General features: G+C 54.7%; 1 protein-coding gene across 3 annotated transcripts; it reads left to right on the plus strand.

Annotated features, from left to right (window-relative positions):
• The first annotated feature begins 101 nt into the window (after positions 1-101).
• Positions 102-23649, plus strand: KIF1C (kinesin family member 1C). Of its 3 annotated transcripts, none has more exons than XM_012779374.2 (23): positions 102-254; positions 1934-2054; positions 2301-2433; positions 2850-2926; positions 3270-3449; positions 4092-4157; positions 4520-4698; positions 4786-4897; positions 5360-5437; positions 5595-5660; positions 5751-5826; positions 6297-6375; positions 6584-6729; positions 7631-7800; positions 7969-8048; positions 8180-8255; positions 13282-13361; positions 14230-14324; positions 19132-19215; positions 19596-19782; positions 19913-19985; positions 20609-21223; positions 22421-23649. In XM_012779374.2, exons 3-23 carry the CDS (start codon positions 2328-2330, stop codon positions 23102-23104), a joined length of 3309 nt encoding a protein of 1102 aa, XP_012634828.1. In that variant the 5' UTR covers positions 102-254; positions 1934-2054; positions 2301-2327; the 3' UTR covers positions 23105-23649. The 3 variants fall into 3 exon arrangements, with proteins under 3 accessions (XP_012634828.1, XP_075850322.1, XP_012634829.1); XM_075994207.1 differs by having other exon boundaries at positions 121-254; positions 1948-2054; XM_012779375.2 differs by lacking the exon at positions 1934-2054 and having other exon boundaries at positions 124-254.
• Positions 23650-24375: the final 726 nt, after the last annotated feature.

Genomic DNA, 24375 nt, shown 5'->3' on the forward strand with positions numbered 1-24375 from the left:
CCGCGCGCGCGCCCGCCTGTCCCCCGCCCCTTGCTCCCGCCCCAGCTCGCGCTGCCCGGGCGGGCGCCGGCCGCTGGCGCCGCTACTGCTGCCGCCCCCGGGCGCGAGTCCGCCGCCCGCCGCCCGGGGACCCGGCGAGGGGCGGGGGCAGCCCCGAACCGGCCCCGGATCTCCCCCGCTCCCGTCTCACGCTTCCCGGAAAGTTTGTCCCTTTGCGCTCCGCGGAGCTGCCCCGGGAGCCCAGCCGCGACGAGGTGAGAGCTGGGGGAAGGGGGAGGGTGGGGACGCCCGCGGAGGAATGTGCCGGGTTGGGGGGCGGGGAGCGGGGTCCCGTTTGCATGCCCTGGCGGGGCAGTGTAGGCTCGAGAGCCGGGATCATGTGCTGTTTGTCCCGCCGAGGCGCAGAGAGGTGCCAGGCCCGGGGCGGCCGTCGGTTGGCTGGACAGGAGGACGGGATCCGCATGGCCGCCCAGAGGCCGGGCACGGGCCTGTTTGAGAACTGCCCGGAGGGCAAGATGCAGGTGGCCCGAGACCCCTTTCTGGTCGGTCGGCCCTATCCCAGCCTGTACCCCACTGCTCCTTTGCAGATTCACCGGCCTACCCCTATAATTCCACCCATTCCTTTACTCCGCTGTCCCCCAGCTATGCCACCCCATTCCCTGTCCCATAAGCCACGGCGGTGTCACCATCGCGTGTCCCCACCAGTGTCCTTCCCTGCCCTGGACAGGGTCTAGGGGATCAGGGCTGTTCTTCTTGAGCCAGCTTCTGTGATTTCAGCTACTCCCTTCCTGTCCTGGGCCAGACCATCCCCCTCACCCCTCCCATGCTCTGCCCAGAAAGTCTAGTGAGGTGAGGCCCAGCATGACAAGAGTTCGGGGTCCTTTGGGGCCACAGTAGGGGACCCAGCATCCCTTATCCTTTTCCACAGTCCTCCACCCTGCTGTCTGTGGGCGTGGGCTGCTCAGCCTCTCCTCCCAGGGTGTGGGCACCTGATCACCCACATTCCTGGGCTCCAGCCTGGCACCTTCCCCAGGGCAGTGGACGCCATAGCACTAGCTCCAGGCTGGGGCTAGGACCAGTCTGTTTCCTTTCCTTTTTCCTCCCTTTTAAGGAGGTTCCCCACTTCCCCCTTTCCTAGACACAGGTATTCTGGGTCCTCCAACCATTGAGCTCTGGGGGTTGGTATAATGGATACAGGATGACCCCACCCTCCCTTGCCCATTGTCCTGGATCCTGAGGAGGAAGTGCTGGTGGCTGGGCAAGGGGTTTGGGCCCACAAAGCAGGTCCTGTGGATCCCAGTCCTGGGCTGCACTTCTAGTCCCTGGACTTTGCCCATTGGCAGTCCCTGCCTCATGTGTGGAGATCATGGGCCCTAGGTGGGAACTGGTTTCTCCTTTTCCCTTACTGATCCCGTGTAGAACTTTTAGGGCAAGTTTTGTGTTTGGGGTTTTCTCTCCTCTCATCTGTCTTCTGGCTCCCAATTTGTGCTTTGGCCCCAGAGCTCCCCTCCCTGCCTGTTAAACATCCCTGTGTTTGATATCTTCTCTCTTCTTCCTTTCCTCCTCCCATTCTTTCCTTCATTGCATGACCTCAGTCTTGCCTTTTGTCTCATTTTGTTGGTGTCTGTGACTTTCTGCTCCTCCTCTCCCCTTCCCGCCACCCTCAGTGTCTCTGTCCATGTGTCCCTCTCTCTGAATTGTCCTCTGTCCCCCCCCTCCTCTATCTGAACGTTCAGTACACTTGTGAGTGACGAGGAATAAAAATATCACCGTCCCTGCCCTTGGATTCACATTGCATTCGGCCACTCCAGAGGGGCAGCTATCCTTACCTTTTCTAACGTTTCCCCCTTTACCCCTTGCCTTCTAACTTTGGAACCCCAGACAGATCTCTGGAGCCACAGGTGCCTCCTAACCACTCTTCCCCCACAACCAGGGTTTCCCCCACAGCCCCAGCTGGCGTGGCCAGGCCCCAAGTGTAGGATGGGGCTCCCCCTACGAGGGCCGGTGGCAGCCAGAACTGATACAGCCCCCCTCGTCTGGGGCCAGGACGCCAGGTAACTCTGGGGTGATGGCCCAGGTCCCTGCAAGCTGGGATATAGCCGGGGAGAGAGGCAGGAATACTTTGGGAGTCCCTCAAGACAGTGACATTTGGGAGGAAGGCCAGGGGAACAAGAACTGGGTCCTTGAGGGAGTGGGTAGCTGGGGTGGGGGGTGGAGAGACGGTTCCAAGGAGAAGCTGGGAGGTAATGTCTGGGTCCCCCCAGTGGCTCCCTACCACCCCTTCTTTCTCTGTCCTCCAGCTGAGGAGGGTGGGAGTGTCTGGAGCCATGGCTGGTGCTTCGGTGAAAGTGGCAGTGAGGGTTCGGCCCTTCAATGCCCGTGAGACCAGCCAGGATGCCAAGTGTGTGGTCAGCATGCAGGGCAACACCACCTGTGAGTGAGTCCCAAGGGCCTGGCTGGCACAGGCGGGGAAGGCCAGGCCCACCACGCAGGCCAGTCCTGCTGGGCCCATCCGGGAGGAGGGCTGTGCTAGGCACAGAGCAGGTGCTAGTTATAAGGGCGGGGGCTGGGGCAGGCTGGCCTCTGTGTGTCCCCAGTCTCTGGGAGGGGGAATGTTGGCCTGGAGCCCTCCATTGCCCAATCCAGGGAGGCAGCTCAGTGGGGCGGGTCCTAGGAAGCCAAAATTAGCTTTGGTAGCAGGAGGGGGTGGGGATTATTAAAGGGGAGAGATGAGCTAGGACAGAGGTAGGAAGTGGGATGCCTGGGTTACAGGGGCTTGTGGGGTGTGGGCAGAGGCTGGGAGTATCTAACCTTGGCTTTCCTTCCTTTGCCGTCTCCTGCCTACTCAGCCATCATCAATCCCAAACAGAGCAAGGATGCACCCAAAAGCTTCACGTTCGACTATTCCTACTGGTCACACACTTCGGTGAGGTTGTTTGGCTGGGGAAAGAGCTAGGCAATGAGAGACAGGGGACTTAGGTACTGGAGAGGGAGCATTGCTGTGAAATAGGACCTCCAGAAGATTGGTTGGGACTGGATTGGGAAGACTACAGCCCCTGGTTGGGGGTGGGTAGGACTCTTAGGTTATGACTGGGACCACGATGGGGGCTGGAGTGGATCCTCAAGGATGATTAGGATAGCGATGGGGGTGGGGATACACCGGGCCTTTGGGCAGTCATCAGTGATGGGTCAAGACTCTTGGGACAGTGACTCTAAGGACAAAGTCATTCAGGGCCCCTTTTCTTTTTGTCTGTCTCCCTTTTACCTAGGCTGAGGACCCCCAGTTTGCATCTCAGCAACAAGTATATCGGGACATTGGAGAAGAGATGTTGCTCCATGCCTTTGAAGGCTACAATGTGTGCATCTTTGCCTACGGGCAGACCGGGGCCGGGAAATCCTATACCATGATGGGGCGGCAGGAGCCGGGGCAGCAGGGCATTGTGCCCCAGGTACGTGCTTGGGACCTGGCCAGGCAGCCAGGGGAGGAACATCTTTAGCTGCCCCTGGTGGAGAAATGACAGGGGTCTAAGGGTTATGGAACAGAGGCCTGGCTCTCTGAGGCCAATAGTGACAGGGAATGTGATGGGAGGTAGGGGCTGACTGCAGTCTGGACAACCAGGGCCCTTTGGGGAGGGATTCTTTGCCCCTGCCAGAGACAGCAAGGGGCAGTGGGAGAGGCAAGGCCTCGGCATCAGTGAGCCTTGGGTTTGAGCACTGGTTTTACCACTTCCGACTGTTTTACTTTGTTTCATAAATGATTTGTGAGCATAGTTTGCCTACAGGCTTGCGTACCATAGGCCAGAGGTGTTAGCAGTAGAAGAAGCTGGTTGTAGAAAACTAAGAGTTAACCCTGACTCCCCGGCTGTGCTGCAGCACAGTGTCTTTGGGAGTTTGATACCTGGATTTTTGTCCTGGCTTGCTAAATGTTAGCCTGTGATCCTGGGCAAGTTAGGTTGTTTTCCCATCTGTAAAATGGGCATGACCCCTCCGTCAGGGCTGTGGGAAGGGCTAAGTGGGGTCACTTGGGACAGGTCTGGGGCTAGGCGCTGCAAGTGTGCCCTGAACAGGAACTTCTCTGTGTCCCCCTCCAGCTTTGTGAGGACCTCTTCTCTCGTGTTAGTGAGAACCAGAGTGCTCAGCTATCCTATTCTGTGGAGGTAAGCCCAGGTCTTGGTGGGGAGCTGAGAGAGGGCCCAGTGTCCTTGGATGGGAAGGCAGGAGAGCAGAGCCATTAAGGCTGAGGGCAGTCTCTGGAGTCAGATGGCCTGGAATCTAACACAATCCCTAACTGTGACTTTGGGCAGTGATTCCATCCTCCTGAGTATGTTCATGTGTGAAACACCCATGACCCACCTCCCAGGGTTGCTGGGATTCACTGAACTAGCATATGCAAAACCCTTAGCACCGTGCTGGGTGTATATTAGCAGCGATTACCTGTATTGTGTCCAGTGGAGTTTAGGTTAAGTTTCGCAGTTGGTGTTCTTGCTAGCTTTGTGACTTACTTCGTTTTCCCACTCAGGTGAGCTATATGGAGATCTATTGTGAGCGGGTACGAGACCTCCTGAACCCTAAGAGTCGGGGCTCTCTGCGGGTCCGGGAGCATCCCATCCTGGGCCCCTACGTGCAAGACCTGTCTAAATTGGCTGTGACCTGTTACGCAGACATTGCTGACCTCATGGACTGTGGAAATAAGGCTCGGTGAGGCAGACTGACAGAGCGGAGGGAAAGGGAGCGGGGTTAGGAAGCGGGGAAGCGGGATCCAGCGACTGCTCCCTTTGCCCCCAGGACTGTGGCCGCCACCAATATGAATGAGACCAGCAGCCGTTCCCATGCCGTTTTTACTATTGTCTTCACGCAGCGCTGCCATGACCAGCTTACTGGGCTAGACTCAGAGAAGGTGGGACTCCCCCTCTACCCCCCCATCCTCCCTTGGTAATGGGGACAGGGATGTAGTGGAAGGGGCTTGGGCATCCCTCCCCGCCCATGCTGAGTTGAGTGCCTCTCTGGGACTCCCATAACCCCTCTGCTGGCCCATTAGATCAGGGTGTTACATTCCTGTTTGCTTGTTTGTCCTTCCTGCTGGTTTCTCAGGGCAGGCCTTGGTTCCCACTGTGTGTCCCTTGTCCTTGCTCTCAGTGGGCTTGTAAATATTTGTAAATGAATAAATGGACAAATGAATGAGCAACCAGCTCCTCACTTTTGTCGTGTATTCTATTTCCTCTTGTCCTCTTCCCTTGCCCCCTCCTGGTTGTCTCCAACCCTTGCCAACCACCCACCTTCCTGCTGGGTGCCCCACTGATTGCCCTGCCCTGGCCTCCACCCACCCCAGTCACCTCCTGCTTCTTTGCTCTGACCCCAGGTCAGTAAGATCAGTTTGGTGGACCTTGCCGGAAGTGAGCGGGCCGACTCCTCCGGGGCCCGGGGCATGCGCCTGAAGGTGAGGGGGCTTGGAGGGGTGGGTGCGGGGCAGTGCTGGGGGCTGTGTGTGGAGGCCACCAACCACAACTCAGGACTCCTGCTGGGGAGGGGAGGAAGGGGAAGTGGATCCGATTGGGAGGGGATGATCCCATCTCACTTTGTTCATCCCTTTGCAGGAGGGCGCCAACATTAATAAGTCCCTGACTACTCTAGGGAAGGTGATCTCGGCTCTTGCGGATATGGTGAGACCTGGGGGCTGAGAAGAGAAGGGGCTCAGGAAGGGGCCTAAGGGGGTGGCCCACCCTAACCCCCTTCCCCCTTCTATCCCCCAGCAATCAAAGAAGCGGAAGTCGGATTTTATCCCTTACAGGGACTCTGTGCTCACCTGGCTGCTCAAGGAGAATTTGGGTGAGGGTCTCCTCCTCTCTCTTTGCTGACCCTGCCATTATCCCATTAAGACCCCCTTTGATATGCCTAACAAATCCCCTTGCCACCCCTGGAATCCCAAATCTCCATTCCCATTGTCCTCCTGCCTCTCCCCCAGACCCAGGGAACATCCCTTGAAGATTTCCTGATGTTCAGATCAGGGCCACACCCTGCCAAGCCAAGGGCCTCATTGACCTGGCTACCCACAACCCTTCCTGACTTCACACCCACTGCCATTTCATCCCCCTCCACTGATTGTGACTGTCCTACAGATATCTGATGTCCCCTGACCTCACCTCCCCACCTCACTCACCAGATTTCATGGTGAGCACCACAATGCTTACCTTCACCCTGTCAGACCCCTGGGCACTGAGGCCTCCTGACCCCATGACCCAGTTGACTTTTCTTAGGACCCAGCTCAGCTAGGACTTTTCTCTCCTCTCTGTTCCTAGGTGGAAACTCCCGCACGGCGATGATCGCAGCCCTGAGCCCTGCCGACATCAATTACGAGGAGACGCTCAGCACTCTCAGGTGGGGCTTCTGGCTCTGGCAGGGATGGGGCAGCATGGGAAGTGACAAGTTCAGAGGCCAGTTACTCAGGACTCTGCCCGTGAGACAGGGTAGACCCCCAGCCCTGCCATGATATCTTGTGACCTGGGAGGGAAAGAGGGAAATAGGCAGCAGACCAAGGGTGCCTGTGCCTGGGCCTCACCAGTCCTGCTCCCCTGTCCTCACCCAGGTATGCCGACCGCACCAAGCAGATCCGCTGCAATGCCATCATCAACGAGGACCCTAATGCCCGGCTGATCAGAGAGCTGCAGGAGGAGGTGGCCCGGCTGCGGGAACTGCTGATGGCACAGGGACTCTCAGCCTCTGCTCTGGGAGGTAGGGGTTCCAGGGAGGGGCAGCTCAGGGGTGCCCCTTGGCCCACCCCATGCCCCCTCACTTGCCTTTGACCAGTCCTGGGACCAGGCAGGGGCCACCCACCATGCAGCCTTTCACGTGCTCAGTGACATGGATGCAGATAGGGAAAGGGGACTTAGTCTTCAGATGTTACGGAGCTGAGGGGGGCTAATTCTCTGCGGAGGGTCAGGATTCAGAGGGACCTTGGAACTAATAGAATGACAGGTGCAGGTTAAATGGCATGTCCTACCTTTATGGGTCGAGCAGTAAATCATTAAGAAGAGGCCCATGAGCCTAACTGTCAACAGTGGAACAGTTTCTAAAACGTAAGGGGTCAGCCTCACTGATGTGGAATGGGCCGTGGGGAGGCCGTATCATCCACGCCGACTGGGTTGAGCATAGGCCCTGGGATCCTCCCACTGAGGGTAGTCAGGGTGCCGAGGGCCAAGTGGGAGGATGAGGGTGTTCTTAGGAATAGAAAAAGGATAAGGTAGATATGATGTTCGCCTTCCAACATTTGAAAGATTGTCCCGCAGAAGAAAAAGTAGTATAACCTCACCCCAGAGGGCAGAGCTAGAAACGGGCATGTACACATGACGTGGGGCCGATTTCAGCTCAACACAGCTCAGACCTTTTGGCAGTGCAGGTCATCCAGCAGTGGAAAGGGCTGGCTGCCTCGTTCAAGATGAGCCTTCCATCCCTGGGCACGAACAGAGACCGGTGCCCATTTGTCAAGGCTGCAGCGGGAGGGCTTGGTGGGAGTTGACCAGCTGTCTTCTGAAGTCCTCACAGACTGGTTCTCTGTGAAGCTCTTCCTTCTCTGTGTCTCCGGTTAGTTCCGTCTGTCCTCAGCCTCCTTCTTGTGCCTCTTTCTCCCTCCCAGGCCTCAAGGTGGAAGAAGGGAGTGTCGGAGGTGCTCTGCCAGCTGTGTCGTCTCCCCCTGCCCCAGCTTCACCCTCGTCCCCCCCGGCACATAACGGGGAGCTGGAGCCGTCCTTCTCCCCTAACGCCGAGCCCCAGATTGGGCCTGAGGAGGCCATGGAGAGGCTGCAGGTGGGGAGCTGGCACTGGTGGCGGGGCTGGGGGGCATCAGGGGGGCTGCTGGGATTTTACTTCAAAACCCGGGTTGAAGGGGAAGAAGGAATTCCAGAAGTAGTGTGGCCCCCAGAGTAGGCACTTATCCCAGGCTGTCCTGATCCCTGCCCGTCTTTGTGCCCCCAGGAGACAGAGAAGATTATAGCTGAGTTGAATGAGACGTGGGAGGAGAAGCTACGCAAGACAGAAGCCCTGAGGATGGAGAGGTCTGGAGGGCTGGGGCCGGGTGGACAGCTGGAGCCCTGGAAGGAGTTGGGGAAGGGAGGGTGGTCCCCGCAGAGAGGGAGGTCATGGGGAGTGATGATAACATTGACATTTGCCTCTCCTTTGCCCATAGAGAAGCACTGCTGGCTGAGATGGGGGTTGCTGTCCGGGAGGATGGGGGAACCGTGGGTGTCTTCTCTCCAAAGAAGGTGAGTGAGGGATCTGGTGAGGAGACCTAGAGAGCTCTCTGGATGCTGAGAGAAAGCAGGAGGTGGCAGGGTAGTGAGTTCTAACCCTGCTCTCTCCCTCTGAGGTCTCTGGCTTGTCCTTCTGTCCCCTTCCCTGCTACCTCTTCTCTGTGTTGTCTGGCCATCCCTGCCTTCTCCCTGCGTCCATCTGACAGCCAGAGTCCAGTTTCTGTGGCCAAGGACTCTGGGGACCGCAGAAGGATGACAGGGCCCCTGTCCTTAGGGAGATTGCAAGAGCTACTTAGCATCTAGGTCTTTGCAAACATACATTCTCACATGTTTGCATGTGAGTTCATGCATGGAATTTATCTCTGGATTCATTAGAAATTATGTTTACTGGAGAGAGGGAGAGAACCTGGGAAGTTGGATGTTGGTTGGGCTAGAGATTTAGCTGCTGTATGCGCTTTCGTATTGTTTGAATTTTGTACCCTGTGCACGTGCTACCTACTCAGAAAAATAACCAAAGGGACACACTTTTTAGAGGGATAACTTGGGAAGATAAGATTGTAAAGGGAAGCTAGAGGAGTAAGCACTACACTGGAAGGCAGCAATTGTAAGTGCAACAAGGGGTTAGTTATCGTTGGAAGCACCAGTGTGGCCTGGAGATACACAGCAACTGGTTTCCTAGAGAAGGTGGTTTGGAAAGTACAGCCTGAAAGATGGGTGGGACTTGGGAGGTACCGTAGGGACACCATGTGGCAGAGCAGACTCGGGGTGAGTGTGTTGGGCTGACTGGGACACATCAGCGCCTGATGTGTGCCTACTAGGTAGTAGGTACTCAGTGCATCTGCTGAGAGGAAGGAGGGAAGTAGGGCAAGAATAGTAGGTCAGGCTCAGGTAGAGGCAGGGATGATATCCAAAATACTTAATAACCAGCTGGCACAGGGACTGACTAATCAGGAAGGCAGTTGCTGTAGACAGCCAGCAAAGCTGTACCAGCATATGACAATAAGGGGTGATGTGGAGGCCAGTTTGAGCAGAGCAGGAACTTCCAGTCCCACCAGGGAACCAGCCCAGCCCGTCTGGTGCATGGTGTGAAACAGCAAAGGATCAAGCACTAAGTCAGATACACTGTGCGCTGGGCCAGACAGGGGCCCCAGGGGCGGCCTGGCGGAGGTGGTGGGTTATTAGAAGCAGGCTCCTCTCTATTTTGTAAGGTCAGGTCCATCCAAGAGACTGAGCAGGCAGGGATCATTGAACCCTGTTCTGAAGAGGGGAGAGGGGTTTGCCTTGCTGGCCCAAGCCACAGCAAGGGAGTGAGAGAACCGTGGGTGGGATTATAGGCAGTAGGCCAGGCTGAAAGGCTGGGTACCCAGGGCTTTGGGTCCTTTTGAGGGAGCCAGACCCTTCTGGGACCCAGCCACATCTGAGGAGGGAGAGGGGCTCCAGATGGTTCTTAGCATGGCTTCCAGCCCCCTTTGTGTGCCTGTACCTGGGGCGTTTCCACCACTGCTGCAGGGATGGAGAAAAGGCAGAAACGAGTGGGGAAACTGATGGGGTGGGTATTCCAGTGTTTCTTTCCTGGAGGGCTTGACATTGCACGGGGATGCCACCCACTAAAGCCTGGAGACCAAAGGGTTCTTGTTTTGTTTTTAATTGCTATTATAAAGGTGTAATATATACCAGAGAGAATATTCAAATAGTATTAAAAGGCGAAAAGTAAACCTCCTTCCTTCCCACCTTCAAGTTCCCTTCCCAGAGGCAATCTCCATTATCAGGTCTTAATGTGTTCTCCTAGAGACAGTCTCTGCACGGACAGGCCTGTGGTACATGTAATTATACATGTTTGCACTCTCTTTAATAGTAGTGGTTGCTTACCTTATTGTAAAGGTTACTGTATGTTTTTCACAGTGTCAGAATATTCTACTCTGTAGAAGTAGGATAATGTATTTGACCAGCTTCCTACTGGTAGACATTTAGATTGTTTACCATTCTTTGTACTACAAACAGTACTACAATGGGTGGTTTTATAAATAGGTGTTATCTGGATCTGTAGAACAGATTCCTGGGAGTGGAGATTTTTGGGTCAAATGAGAAACATTTGAAATGTTGATCTATATTGCCAAAGTGCCCTCTGAAGTTTTTTTTTTTTTTTTTTTTTTTTTTTGGAGACAAGAGTTTTACTCTGACATGCAGGCTAGAGTGCAGTGGTATCATCATAGCTCACTACAGCCTCCAATTCCTGGGCTTAAGTGATCCTGCTGCCTCAGCCTCCCCAGTAGCTGGGACTACAGGCGGGCATCACCACGCTTGCTGATTTTTTAAGTTTTTTGTAGAGACTGGGTCTTGCTGTTGCCCAGGCTGGTCTCCAACTCCTGGGCTCAAGCAGTCCTCCCGCCTCAGCCTCCCAGAGTGCTAAAGTGCTAGGATTACAGGTGCGAGCCACCCAGCGCACCCCCTCCAAAGATTATAACCATGGCAATTTATACTCCCGAGGGCAGCATAACGAGAGGGCCCATTTTCCTTCACCCTTTTCAGCGTCCCGGGCTTTTGATCTTTGCCAGTGTGATTGGTGGAAAAGGGTATCCTGGGTAGTTTGCATGTGCATTTTTCTCAAGGTGGCGAGGATGAGCATGTTCTGGTATGTTTAAAAGGCATGTGTGTCTCAGAAGGAAGAGCTGTTGGATTCGTGAGGGAGGTGTGTTTGGTGGGGGTGGCTCCAACCCAGGAATGGCTGGGTCCTAGAGGAAAAGCTACAGATTGTCTTAGAAAGAGCTTGCTCTCGCTGGGACACCCACCCCCGACCAGGCCTAAGGATTTCTTCAATCAGTGATCTTCAAACCTACCTCCAAGCTTCCTTCTCAGGGGCTGAGGTCGGAGGACAGGACCGCATTCTGGGCTTCCCACCCCCACCCTCTGCTTATCTGCTTGACGTCTGGGCTTCTAGATAAGGTTTCATTTGAACAAAGAGTTTTAGAGCTGAACAAAAGTTGAAAAGCACTGCCCCAAATTGTGTCCCCTCTCCCCAGGGATAGATCGCTTTCTGCTCCCAGAGCCCATCAGTGTTTGCCAGTCCCAGAGCAGGCCTGACACTGCCGTGTAGGGGGACAGGAGATTCCCTTGGGAGAAGAGTGTTGGGGCAGCACTCGTTTGGGTGCCACACATTGTCCCGCTGTGGACGCAGCCTTGGGCTCTGACCACTCTGTGTGGGTCCCAGACGAATGTGGGGGCTACTGGGTGTTTTCCTTCTGCACCCTGTGCTTTTCTGCCTCTGAGCTTCTGTTCACACGCCTTTCACCTGGAATACCCTTCCTTGTGCATGTCCACGCCCTCCTCGTCCTCAAAGGCCAGCGCCCATGTGACCTTTCCCATGAAGTCCTCCTGATTCCCCCAGACTCCCCTTGTTCTTCACTTAGATCCTCTTTGCATGTGAATATGGCGGTGACACTCAGCTCCCTGGGAACAAATGAATGAATGAATGAACTAAGTGAGGGCATGGGACGATTAGTAACTCTTCTGCAAGGCATCTGTTTCCCACTTATAACCACGTTTCCACGCCAAGTCTCACATCCCCAAGTTGACTCTGATTTCCTTCCTGATCCGGACTGCAGTGTCTGGTTTTGACTGGTCTCCATCCTGCCCAGTGCTTCACTGGGCAAGGTAGAAAGCCCATGACAAATCTTTGTAGAGTGGAGGCAGGAGATCTTGTGTGAGGTTGGAAGGCTTTGAAGAGCTTCATGGAGGAAGTGGCATTTGAGACAGGCAGTGAGGGACATGAAGGAAGTGAATGATTTTGACAGGTGATGGTGGGGGTGGGGTGGGGTGGGGTGGGGTGGGGTGAGGAGGGAGGCTGTTCCCGGTGAGGCCTGCTATGGAGTGAGGGCTCAGCAGTCCACTGGGGGGACAGGGAGCCAGGGAGAGAGGCCTGGGAAAGGGGCATGGACAGGTGGGCTAGGGCCCTGATGTGGAGGCGGCCCGGGGGTGCCAGGGTAGAAAGCAGCCTCAAGTCAGTCAGGCCTAGGCTGCCAGCTGGAGAGGTCTCAGCAGAGAAGCCAGGACATGGCCACAGCAGGGTGTGCATGGGGAGCTAGAAGACCTGCAGGTGGCAGAAAGTCAGGTGGGCCTGAGGTGGGGTGGTGAGGGTGGGGGCAGCAGCAGGCAGTAGGGAGGGAGACTTGCCCAGGCCTGGCAGCCAGTGACATGAAGGGGGTATAGAGGCACCAAGGTCTGTGCCACCCAGAGTTACACACCTGGGGCACACAGAGGTGTTCTAACAGAAACAGAAGTCAGAAAAGGTGCTTCGGGGAAAGCAATGGTCTGGGTTTTCTGTGCAGAGTGGCAGGATCATCACCCAGGTATGTGGGATAGATTTGGTTGTGGGGGCCTTGGGCGGGGACAGCCCCAAGCAGCTGCTGCAGCGACCTTGGCCCAAGGTGAAGCAGGCCCAGGGAGGGATGGTGATAGCCAGGAAGGAGTCAGTGAGTCTGCTTCAAGAAATGAGGTGTTTTGTTTCATATGCTTTTAAATTGAGGTGACACTTTTTATTGTTACATTATAATGAAAGTAATCCATGCTCATCAGAAATTCAAAGTGTAATGAAAGGTGGAAGCGCCAGTCCCCTCCATGTGTAACAAAAGTTTCAAGATATATTTTGGAGGACGATATGATGGGACGGAGGGAACACAGGGGAGAAGAGGGTGCCGGTGGAGCTTAAGGCTTCCGGTTGGGAGCCTGGTGGGTCGGCGCACTTCTGCAGAGACAGGGCTCTGGGGAGGGCTGGTGACCTGGAGGGTGTGGAGGGGGACAATGTTTAATGTTTGTAGGCCCCCGTGCGAGGAGAGCGTGGATCAGGCTGTCCTGAAGACAGTTGGAGGGATGGGAACCAAAGAACCAAAGCGGGTCCTCAGAACAGAGGAATGATGGAGGAGCAGGGTCTCCCCAAGAGTTAGAGAGGGACATCTTCTCATGCTCTTTCCTCCCTCCCTCTTGTGCCATCCCCTGGCCAGCTGTCAGGATCCTTCCCTTGACCACTGTCCTTTCACCTTAGACTCCCCACTTGGTGAACCTGAACGAAGACCCCCTGATGTCTGAGTGTTTGCTCTACCACATCAAAGATGGTGTCACCAGGTAGTGTGTACCCAGTGGCCAGGGGGGTGGCCTTTCTTTTGGGGGTGCAGCCACAGAGGGATGGCCACATTGGTGACTGCCTTTCCTGGTGGTCACTCGAGACACCTGAGATCTCTGGACAGCTGCCTCCATGGCCCTGCTCACTCTCCCGGCTTCTGGAGAAGTTGCTGAGTCTGCCTGCTTGGCATCTGTCCTGTCTGTGCCCGCCAGTTTGGTCAGGGCGAGACAGCCCTTGATTTACCTGGGCAGAAGAGTTGGGAAACAGACCGCTGCGTTCTTAGCCCCTAACACCATTGTCTCGGCATCCCCTGGTGGGATCCTTTCTAGGGAGGGAAATTGGAAACTGGGCCCAGACCCGTGTTGTTGCGGGGCAGTGCCCCATGGCAGGCCAGGGAGCTGAGGCAAGTGGCTTCCCTGGCTGGTGCAAACGAAGCCTGGGGCTTGGTGCCTCCTGTAAAGGGGCGACAGTGGCCTTCTCTTCTTAGCACAGCCATTTGTGGCTGTCCTTGGTGGTCATGGTGGCTGTGGAGTGAGCCCTCAGGGTGATCAGCCCTGCGGAGGTGTGGGAGGCGCAAGGCTGAGGGTACCCATCCACTCCAGGTCACTTCCCCCCTTTGCTCTATAACACGATGACTAAGAACATGACTTCAGAGTCAGGCGGGCAGACCTGGGCTCAAGTCCCAGCTTCACCACCGTGGGGCTGCATGGCCTCGGGCAAGTTGACTTCACCTCCCCAAGCCTCAGCTTCCTCACCTGTGAAATGGGAATGGTCATGCTTGGCTCGCTGAGTTGGATGAACTCGTGCTCAGGAGGGGCTTGGCTCAGTGTGTGGCACGTGCTCAGAAAGTGTCGGCCGTTGCTTCCCCAGGGTCGGCCAGGTAGATGTGGACATCAAGCTGACAGGACAGTTCATTCGGGAGCAACACTGTCTGTTCCGGAGCATCCCTCAGCCGGACGGAGAAGGTAATGGCTGGGGGTGAGGGTGGAGTGGTCAGACAGGTGCCGCATCTGACCCCACACGCAGAATACAGAGGCCTGGGTCAGGCACCGGGGAGAGCGGCCGTGTAAAGAGGGGGTGTGTCCTTGCCCTCAGAGGGGCTTCGGGCTCACGGCTGTGAGTTGGAGGGTTCCACGGGCCTGGCTCTCTGCTTCCAACCTGAGAGTGCAGACTCAGGTGCTGCGTGGGCAGGGACCCTTGTGGGCGGAGGGTGAGATTTTGGTGAAGAGTAGATCTCACTCTTTTCCTTGATCTTTTTAGCCTAAAGTAGCACCTTCGTCATTTTTTATGAAAACCTGTATTCATTTCAGTGGGATATCTGGATTTCTCTGCATGGAAAACCTGTTTCTATCCAGCTATAACTGCAAAGGTTTCTGAGAGTTCATGGACCCTGTGTCCCCCTGGTTCCAAAACTTGCAGGGACTTTAGGCCATAGCAGCAAAAGCTTTAAGAATCACGGACCCTAAGGGTGAAGGTAGTAGCCTGCAGACATATTAACAAAACAGTGCTTGTGTGGTTCAAGCTGTTTTTTTTTTTTTTTTTTTTGAGACAGAGTCTCACTTTGTTGCCCAGGCTAGAGTGAGTGCCGTGGCGTCAGCCTAGCTCACATCAACCTCAAACTCCTGGGCTCAAGCAATCCTTTTGCCTCAGCCTCCTGAGTAGCTGGGACTACAGGCATGTGCCACCATGCCTGGCTAATTTTTCTATATATATTAGTTAGCCAATTAATTTCTTTCTATTTATAGTAGAGACGGGATCTCGCTCTTGCTCAGGATGGTTTCGAACTCCTGAGCTCAAACGATCCGCCCACCTCAGCCTCCCAGAGAGCTAGGATTACAGGCGTGAGCCACCGCGCCCGGCCCCAAGCTGTATTTTTGAGGTCACCAGTTCTGATTCGGTCACTTTAAAAAAATGGAATGATGGCTGGGTGCGGTGGCTCACACCTGTAATCCTAGCACTCTGGGAGGCCAAGGTGGGCAGATTGCTCGAGGTCAGGAGTTCAAAACCAGCCTGAGCAAGAGCGAGACCCGTCTCTACTAAAAATAGAAAGAAATTAATTGGCCAACTAATATATATAGAAAAAATTAGTCGGGCATGGTGGCGCATGCCTGTAGTCCCAGCTACTTGGGAGGCTGAGGCAGAAGGATCTCTTGAGCCCAGGAGTTTGAGTTTGCTGTGAGCTAGGCTGATGCCACGGCACTCACTTTAACATGGGCAACAAAGTGAGACTCTGTCTCAAAAAAAAAAAAAAAAATGGAATGACTTGGGTTCAGATAGGCCCAAGCGAAGTTGAGCTCTGTGAAAATGAGCTGGGCGAGGGGGCAGGACATGGTACACATGAACTGTCAGACCCGGTCCATGGTGCCTCGGAGACCTGGGATCACCTGGTCTAATGCCTTTGAGGGGACAGGGACCTGGGGCAGGCATGGTCAGCACATTTTTATAAATAAGAAATGACCCTATTGCGTGGCTTACAGTCAGGTTTAAGACGTACCTGTTGGGTTTCATTTTGGTTCAGGGCCAGCTGATGAAGGCAGTTGCTCTGGTCTGGTGTGAGTGCTCAGTGGCAGCAAATGCTCCTGGCATTTTGAGCTGAAAGCTGTTAAATCAGTTCAGCCCAGTGAGTTATTGCCGGGCTGTGGTTCCTGTTCTGTGGTTACCTGAAGGCACCGGCTGTGGGGGGGTATCAAAGCCATACAAGGGCTGCAGAGCCAGCCCACTGGCAGGGAACTCACTGTGTGAGGAGACGAGCACCGTGCACAAGGCTGTGAAATAAAGTCACAGGGGAGGCAACTGATGTTTCCGTGCCCCAGAGGGTGGGGGCTGTAAAGGTGTAGTCCATCTGGGCCTCTGTTCCTATGGCAGACTTGACCAGAGACAGGCAGAGAGGACAGGGGCAGCAGAGGTTTGGATGTAGAATAATAGCTGTGACTGACTGACCATCTACTATGTACCTGCACATTTTCTCATACAGCTCACAGGTAAGGGAACTGAGGCTCTCAGGTGTGTGCCTAATACCTCACAAAATTGTGCAAAGTGGCAAAACTGGATTTGAACACAGAGGGGTATCCTCCGGGGCTGTGCTGTGAGCTCTGGGCCCAAGGACAAGGAGAAGGCGATCTGAGCCGGTCTGGAGCAGTTGTCTGTCTCCTCACTTGGCCCCATTTTCTCTCCATAATTCCTGTTCTCTCCTTTAGAGGGGACTTTAGGTTATCTGCTTTATAAAAATGAATAGGGCTGGGCGAGGTGGCTCATGCCTGTAATCCTAACACTCTGGGAGGCCGAGGCAGGCGGATCGTTCAAGGTCAGGAGTTCAAGACCAGCCTGAACAAGAGCGAGACCCTGTCTCTACTAAAAATAGAAAGAAATTAGTTGGCCAACTAAAAATATATAGAAAAAATTAGCCAGGCATGGTGGCACATGCCTGTAGTCCCAGCTATTTGGGAGGCTGAGGCAGAAGGATCGCTTGAGCCTAGGAGTTTGAGGTTGCTGTGAACTAGGCTAACGTCATGGCACTCTAGCCCAGGCAACAGAATGAGACTCTGTCTCAAAAAATAAATAAATAAAATAAATAAAAATGAATAGAATTAAAGGGCTGGGTGTAGTGGCTCACTCCTGTAATCCTAGCACTTTGGAGGCCAAGGCAGAAGGACTGCTTGAGCCCAGGAGTTTGAGAACAGCCTGGGCAATAGTGAGACCCCCATCTCTATACACAGTACAAAAATTAGCCAGGTGTGGTGGCACATGCCTGTAGTTCCAGCTACTTGGGAGGCTGAGCAGGACGACCACTTGAGCCCAGGAGTTTGAGGTTTTAGTGAGCTATGATGATGTCACTGCACTCTAGCCCAGGCAACAGAATAAGAGCTTGTCCCAGGGGGAAAAAAGAAAACAAAAACCAACTAAATGAACAGGTAATATAATTAAACTACTTTAGATCACCTTGTTTATTGTCTGTCTTATCAGCCAGAGGTAAGCTCTATGAGAGCAGGGGTTTTTATCTCCACTGTATTTCCAAGACCTAATAAAATAGTGCCTGGCAAATAGTAAGAATGCAGTATATCTGTCAAATCAGTGGAGGAATTTTGGGGCACTGTGAGAAATGTGGAAGTAAAGGTGGATTAGACTGGTGCCAACTATAGTGGTCCACATCCTATCCTGCTGCCCCCTTCCCTGCTGCTATTCCCCTGACCCATGCTGTTGCCCTTGGCTCTCTCTCTGCCCATCCTCTCCCTTCACTCGTTGGCTCTTCTCCGGTTTTCTGCCCCACAGCTGAGTTCTTCTCCACTCTCTTTGTTCTCCCACAGCATCAGTAGTTCCCAATCTTGCCCAGTGTCATTCTGGTTTCTGTGTTTCTCTGTTACTTTCAGTATAAATAATAATAAAAACTAGTCCATCTCCATCAGCAGTTTCCATTAAAAAAAAAAAAAAAAAAAAAAAAAAAACTAGTCCAGGGGCAGTGGCTCACACCTATAACACCAGCCCTTTGGGAGGCCAAGGTGGGAGGATTGTTGGAGGCTAGGAGCTTAAGACCAGCCTGGGTAATGTAGTGAGACCCCATCTCTACAAAAAGTTTAAAAAATTAGCCTGGTGTGGTGGCATGCACCTGTAGTCCCAGCTGCTCAGGAAGCTAAGGTGGGAGGATTGCTTGAGCCCAGGAATTTGAGGCTACAGTGAGCTGTGATCGCTCTATTGCCCTCCATCCTGGGTGACAGTGAGACCTTATCTCTAAAATACATAAATAAAAACTTACGTTTGCCTATTATTTTATGGTTTACTCATTTGAGCCTTTCAACCACTCTTTAAAGAAAGACTTCATTATCCCATTTTATAGAAGATCATACAGTTAGATGACTTGCTCAGCATCCCTGGCTAAGGAGACACAGAGGCTGGGGCTCTGGGATACGATGGTCTCTCCATGACAATTGGCACTATTCCTTGAGGGCAGGGAACTTATGTATCTTCATGTTTCCAGCAAACAGCAGGCTCAGGGACTTTTTTTTTCTTTTGAGACAGAGTCTCACTGTTGCGCAGACTAGAGTGCCGTGACGTCAGCCTCACAGCAACCTCAAACTCCTGGGCTCAAGTGATCCTCCTGCTTCAGCCTCCCTAGTAGCTGGGACTACAGGTGCACCACCACACCCAGCTAATTTTTACTATTTTTAGTTGCCCAGCTAATTTTTTTCTATTTTTAGTAGAGACGGGGTCTTGCTTTTGCTGAGACTGGTATCAAACTCCTGTAGGCTTAGTGATTTGTACTGAGGAGCACCTCTGTAGATGTTTGGGTCAGGTTGACTTTATCTGGTCATATGCTATGGGTTGAGATTAGTCAGGTGGCAGTTTGCAGGATGCAGCAGACAGAGAGGTGGGCTAGGACCCTGCTGGAGGAATCCAGGCCGGGCCAGGGGTAAATGTCAGTGGGGAAGGTAGGAAGGGACACCTGCAAGGCAGAAATGACAGGCCCTCTGACCCATTGAACATGAGGACTGAATCCTCTTGAGAGTTTTTCCAAGCTGCTGCCGGGGAGGATGGTGGTGGGTCAGTAGGGAGCCACTGCAGAGGCTTCTGAGATTGTAGTCGGGGCTCTAACCCTCCTTCTGCTCTTCCTTCCCCGTGCTGCCTGCCACCAGAGGGGCCATGGCACCCCCACAGGTACTGGGGGTGGGATTGGTGGTGCATGTGTGGTTTTGGGGGGGTAAGGCAAGGTGGAAATCTGTTTCCATGACTGGCCTTTGCCCAGGTCTGATCTTTCCCTTCCTCTCTCCCTCTGCTCAGTGGTGGTCACGCTGGAGCCTTGTGAAGGGGCCGAGACGTATGTCAATGGGAAGCTTGTGACAGAGCCGCTGGTGCTGAAGTCAGGTAGAAGACATGGCTGCATGTAGGAAGTCCTGGGGGAGGGCTTTCTGGGCACATCCTGGGGAATAAATAAGAAATAGTATGAGGTTATGAATAAGGAACTGGGAAGTGAAGATAAAGCGATCAGGTCTTGGTTTCTCTTTCTGCCCCAGGGGAGCAGGAAGAGGATGCCGAGCTTCCCTGACTCCCTTTGGCTCATGGGGACGGGGTTGTTCCTGGGGCCAACCAGGGGAGCGTTGGCTCTGACTGCTCTCGGACTCAGAGTGATGGGAGAGAGGGTGTCAGGACACTTGGGACTAGGGAGGGGCCTGTACACCTTGGGTGTGGGGATGGGTTTGCTGCTCCAGGGGAGCGAGTCTACTTTTCCCTCTTTCCTTCTCTAGGGAATAGGATTGTGATGGGCAAGAACCACGTTTTCCGCTTTAATCACCCGGAGCAGGCGCGGCTGGAACGGGAACGAGGGGTCCCCCCACCCCCAGGACCGCCCTCCGAGCCCGTCGACTGGAACTTTGCCCAGAAGGAACTGCTGGAGCAGCAAGGCATCGACATCAAGCTAGAGATGGAGAAGAGGTGTGAGGGCGGGTACCTTTGCACCCTGTGGCCTTCCAGGCCACCCCTCCCTGCTCCTGGCCCCCAGCATCCTTCTGTTTTCAGACACCCCACTGAGGTGGCTCTTCCTTCCCTCCCTGCCCAATCCCAGGCTGCAGGATCTGGAGAATCAGTACCGGAAAGAAAAGGAAGAGGCTGATCTTCTGCTGGAGCAGCAGCGACTGGTGAGGGTGGGCAGAGGCTGGGGGCGGGCTGGTGTGCAGATGCACTGTGAGCCCGACTCTGCTTTCAGTGCGTGTTGTCCGAGCCAGAGTGGGCATGGGGCTGAGAGGAAGGGGTGGCATCTGGGAGGAGAAAGCTAGGAGAGAAAGGGGACCAGGGGAGAAAACCGTTGCTTGCAGGGAACTAAAGTTCCTCCCAGCTGAGCACGGCCTGCTAGACTCCAGTCTATCCTGGGCCGCCTTTATGATGATTCTCATTTCATCCAGCTGCCACCTCTGCTGCTATTTACTTAAGATTGTTCTTTAAATGCGCTTTTAAACTGTGTATGAAATCTCAGGTTTGATTAGCTACAGCTAATAGTTATGATAACTTTTTCTGTTCTAGCCACTATCCTAAACACTTAATCCTGAGCACACATCTGTGAGGTAGATACTGTCCTGAGCTTCGCTGCGTAAGGAGCAGAGTTAAACAGTGTGCCCAGGGGTGCTGTCAGTCAGGGGTGGAGCAGCCGTGAACACAGGCGCTCTGCAGGGCGTGCGTCTGGTGTCATGGGGACACTCTGGGCCGGGCCTCACGGGCTCTGGATGTCCTGAGCCCTCTCCTCCTCTTCTCTCTCTGGTCCCAGTATGCGGATTCTGACAGCGGGGACGACTCTGACAAGCGCTCCTGCGAGGAGAGCTGGAGGCTCATCTCCTCCTTGCGGGAGCAGCTGCCCCCGACCACGGTGCAGACCATCGTCAAGCGCTGCGGCCTGCCCAGCAGCGGCAAGCGCAGGGCCCCTCGCAGGGTCTACCAGATCCCCCAGCGGCGGCGGCTGCAGGGCAAGGACCCCCGCTGGGCCACCATGGCCGACCTGAAGATGCAGGCAGTAAAGGAGATCTGCTACGAGGTGGCCCTGGCCGACTTCCGCCATGGGCGGGCGGAGATCGAGGCCCTGGCCGCCCTCAAGATGCGGGAGCTGTGTCGCACCTATGGCAAGCCGGAGGGCCCTGGAGACGCGTGGAGGGCCGTGGCTCGGGATGTCTGGGACACGGTGGGCGAGGAGGAAGGAGGCGGAGGTGGCGGTGGCGGCAGTGAGGAGGGAGCCCGCGGGGCGGAGGTGGAGGACCTCCGGGCCCACATCGACAAGCTGACGGGGATTCTGCAGGAGGTGAAGCTGCAGAACAGCAGCAAGGACCGTGAGCTGCAGGCCCTGAGGGACCGCATGCTCCGCATGGAGAGGGTCATCCCCCTGACCCAGGTAGGGGGCCCCTGGCCCGGCTTTCTCCCTTCTGTTCTCCCCTCCCCTAGCTCTTCCCTTTAGGAACCCGAAACCCCCCACCTCAGAACCCAACCTCCTTCCCCCTATGTCATTGGAAGAATTGTGCTGAAGTATAGCACAGATTTTCTCACTGGTTTATGAATCACGTGCCTCACAGTCACCAGGCTGCTAATTAAAAATACAGATTCCTGGGTTCTACCCCAGACCTACTGAAATCCACGTCTTGGGGGATGGATCTGCATTTATAATAAGCTCCCTAGGTATTTCTGAAATATATTGAAGTTTGAGAACCACTGATATCAAGTGTATAATTGTTAAGTTACTCCTTGAAGAACACTCACCTGCCTGTCTGTACTGACCATTTGCTCTGTGGTAGCCAATGCTTTCTGTGTTACCTCGTTTAATCTTCACATAGCCTGTGAGTGCTAGTGTTACCACCTAGTCCTGTTGTGCATGTGTTCTCTCAACAAATAAATATCGGAGTGCCTGCCATGTGCCAGGCATTGCGCTAGCCACTGGGGTTAGTGCAACAACAGACAAAATTTCTACTTTAGTCTCGCTTTCTCGTGGGGGACAGCAGGCAGTCACCCAGAGTTGTAGCTCCTGGTTCCTGAAGGCTTGCCTCTCTGAGGCCAGCTCCTCACCCCTCCACTGTCCACTTCAGCCCCACTCTCTTCCTTGCTGCTCCTTGCCCCTGGTGCGCACGCTCTGGCCCCAGGGCCTTTGCACCTGCTGTTCCTGCTGCCTAGAAGACTTTACCCCCAGTAAGCCATAGACTTGCCCCACACTCCCTGCAGGCCATTACTGAAACGATGACTTCTTAATGACTCCTCCTGTGTATTCATTGCAGCCACCCTTGTGCTGCTTTCCTGTCCTTCCCCGCAATCTTCTTCCTCGTGTGAAATATAATTTCTTACAATAGCCCTGTGCATCAGGTACAGTTATTATTGACATCATCTTAAAGATGAGGAAACTGAGGCACAGAGAGGTCATGAGCCAAAGATCCAATGCACAGGTAGTAAGTGGCAGGGCCAGGATTGAGCTCGGACCATCCTAGAACTCCTCTTCTAGCTGCCTTCTCTGTAGGTCCTTCTAACTCATCCTCCGGAATGCACAGGTCCTCAGGATTCAGTTCTCATATCCTTCTCCTTTCCTCTCACCCTTCCTCCCTCCCAGGATCATGAGGATGAGAACGAAGAAGGCGGAGAGGTCCCCTGGGCCTCCCCGGAAGGATCAGAGGCGGTAGAGGAGGCAGCCCCCAGTGACCGTGCGCCCTCAGCCCGGCCCTCCTCACCGCCCCTGTCCAGCTGGGAGCGGGTGTCCCGGCTGATGGAGGAGGACCCTGCCTTTCGTCGCGGCCGCCTTCGCTGGCTCAAGCAGGAGCAGCTGCGGCTGCAGGGACTGCAAGGCGCTGGGGGCCGGGGCGGGGGGCTGCGCAGGCCTCCAGCCCGCTTCGTGCCCCCTCACGACTGCAAGCTACGCTTCCCCTTCAAGAGCAACCCCCAGCACCGGGAGTCCTGGCCAGGGACGGGGAGCGGGGAGGTCCCAGCTCCACCCCAGCCCCCTGAGGAGGTCACTCCCCCTCCAGCCACCCCTGCCCGCAGGCCTCCAAGTCCCCGCAGGTCCCACCGCCCTCGCAGGAACTCCCTGGATGGAGGGAGCCGATCCAGGGGAGGGGGCTCTGCTCAGCCCGAACCCCAGCACTTCCAGCCCAAAAAGCACAACTATTATCCCCAGCAGCCCCAACCTTACCCAGCCCAGCGGCCCCCGGGGCCCCGCTACCCCCCATACACAACTCCCCCGCGAATGAGACGGCAGCGCTCAGCCCCTGACCTCAAGGAGAGTGGAGCGGCCGTGTGAGTCCCACGTGGGGCAGAGAGGGCCGGTGGGGCCCCTTGCTGGGAGGAGGGGAGACGCCCAGGACGCTGCTTCCCCAGAAGCGCTGGGGCAGGGAGGCCCAGGAGACGAGAGAAGGTCCGAGTAGGTGCTAGAAGACGAGGGGAGACTGAGCCGGAGGCTGAGGGAAGGAATAGGGCACAGAGTTGCCAGGAGCAAACCAAAGTGAGGGAAGAGCGCTAGGAAGCTGCCTCGGGCCGCCCCTTGCAGAGGGGGGCCCACAAACGCTGCTATGGGTGGGGTGGGGGGCTGGGTGCCTCGTAGCCAGTGTTTGACTTTCTTTTCGAGTGGGGGGGAAGGAGGAGAGAACTTGAGAGTAGGGCTAGTTCTCCTCCCCGGCCCCTGTCTGTCTGTCTGTCTGTGGTGGGTTTCTGTTTCCAGGGAGGTGTGGTGAGATGTAAGTCATTCCCCTCCCCTTCCAGGCCTCCTGCTATATTTGGGGGACCTGACTGGTTTGGCTAGAGTCCCACGACGATGTGGGGCTCTTTAATAAAGGATAGCAAACAGAGGCAGCTTGTGGCTGGTTTTTGCTTCGGGGTTTTAATGAAGGTGTAGGTTACGTAAGTAAAATGCAAAGACCCTAAGTGTACGTCTCAGTGAAGTTTTACATAGGTGCGCTCCTATTTTACATAGGTGCTTTACATAGTCACCACCCAGATCAAGATAGAAGAACGTCTCTATCTTGATTTCCTGAACTTCCATCCTTGTCGCCTCTCTTCAGGGTGCGTGACCCATTCTTTTTTCCCTTGCTTGCTTTTTCATCTGTCCTGGGTCTCCATCTCTGCCCTGAATACCACTCTCATACTCCTAGACAGAGGAGAGGGAAAGGGTGGGAAGGGAGGTAGAGTGACCACCAGCCTGTCGATGCTCCACTGCCTGTTGCTACCAGGGAAGGATTTGGGGGTTATGGAGTGGTCTACCTCGTTAAATCACCTAACTTGCCTGAAAGTTCTCCCAAGTAGCCACAACTTCTCCAGGTAGTGAGCATGCTGGGGAAGCTGGCTGCACCTGCCTGATTGTTTTCATCCTAGCTGTGTTACTTACCTTCTGGCAGGGTGTATTCAGTATTGCCAGTGGTATTTTATTTGTCTTAAGATTTTTTAAGAGGGTTGCTACCTGCTTATTTGAATGTTCTGGCTTGGGGCAAAAAGCCTGTGACAGATTACATCGCTGCTCTGCCTTTAGCTTGCCAAACTCTGCGATGCGTGTTTTGCTCCTGTTCTCAGGAAAACACT

This window comes from Microcebus murinus, chromosome 18 (genome assembly GCF_040939455.1).
Source record: "Microcebus murinus isolate Inina chromosome 18, M.murinus_Inina_mat1.0, whole genome shotgun sequence".
Taxonomy (NCBI): Eukaryota; Metazoa; Chordata; class Mammalia; order Primates; family Cheirogaleidae; genus Microcebus; species Microcebus murinus.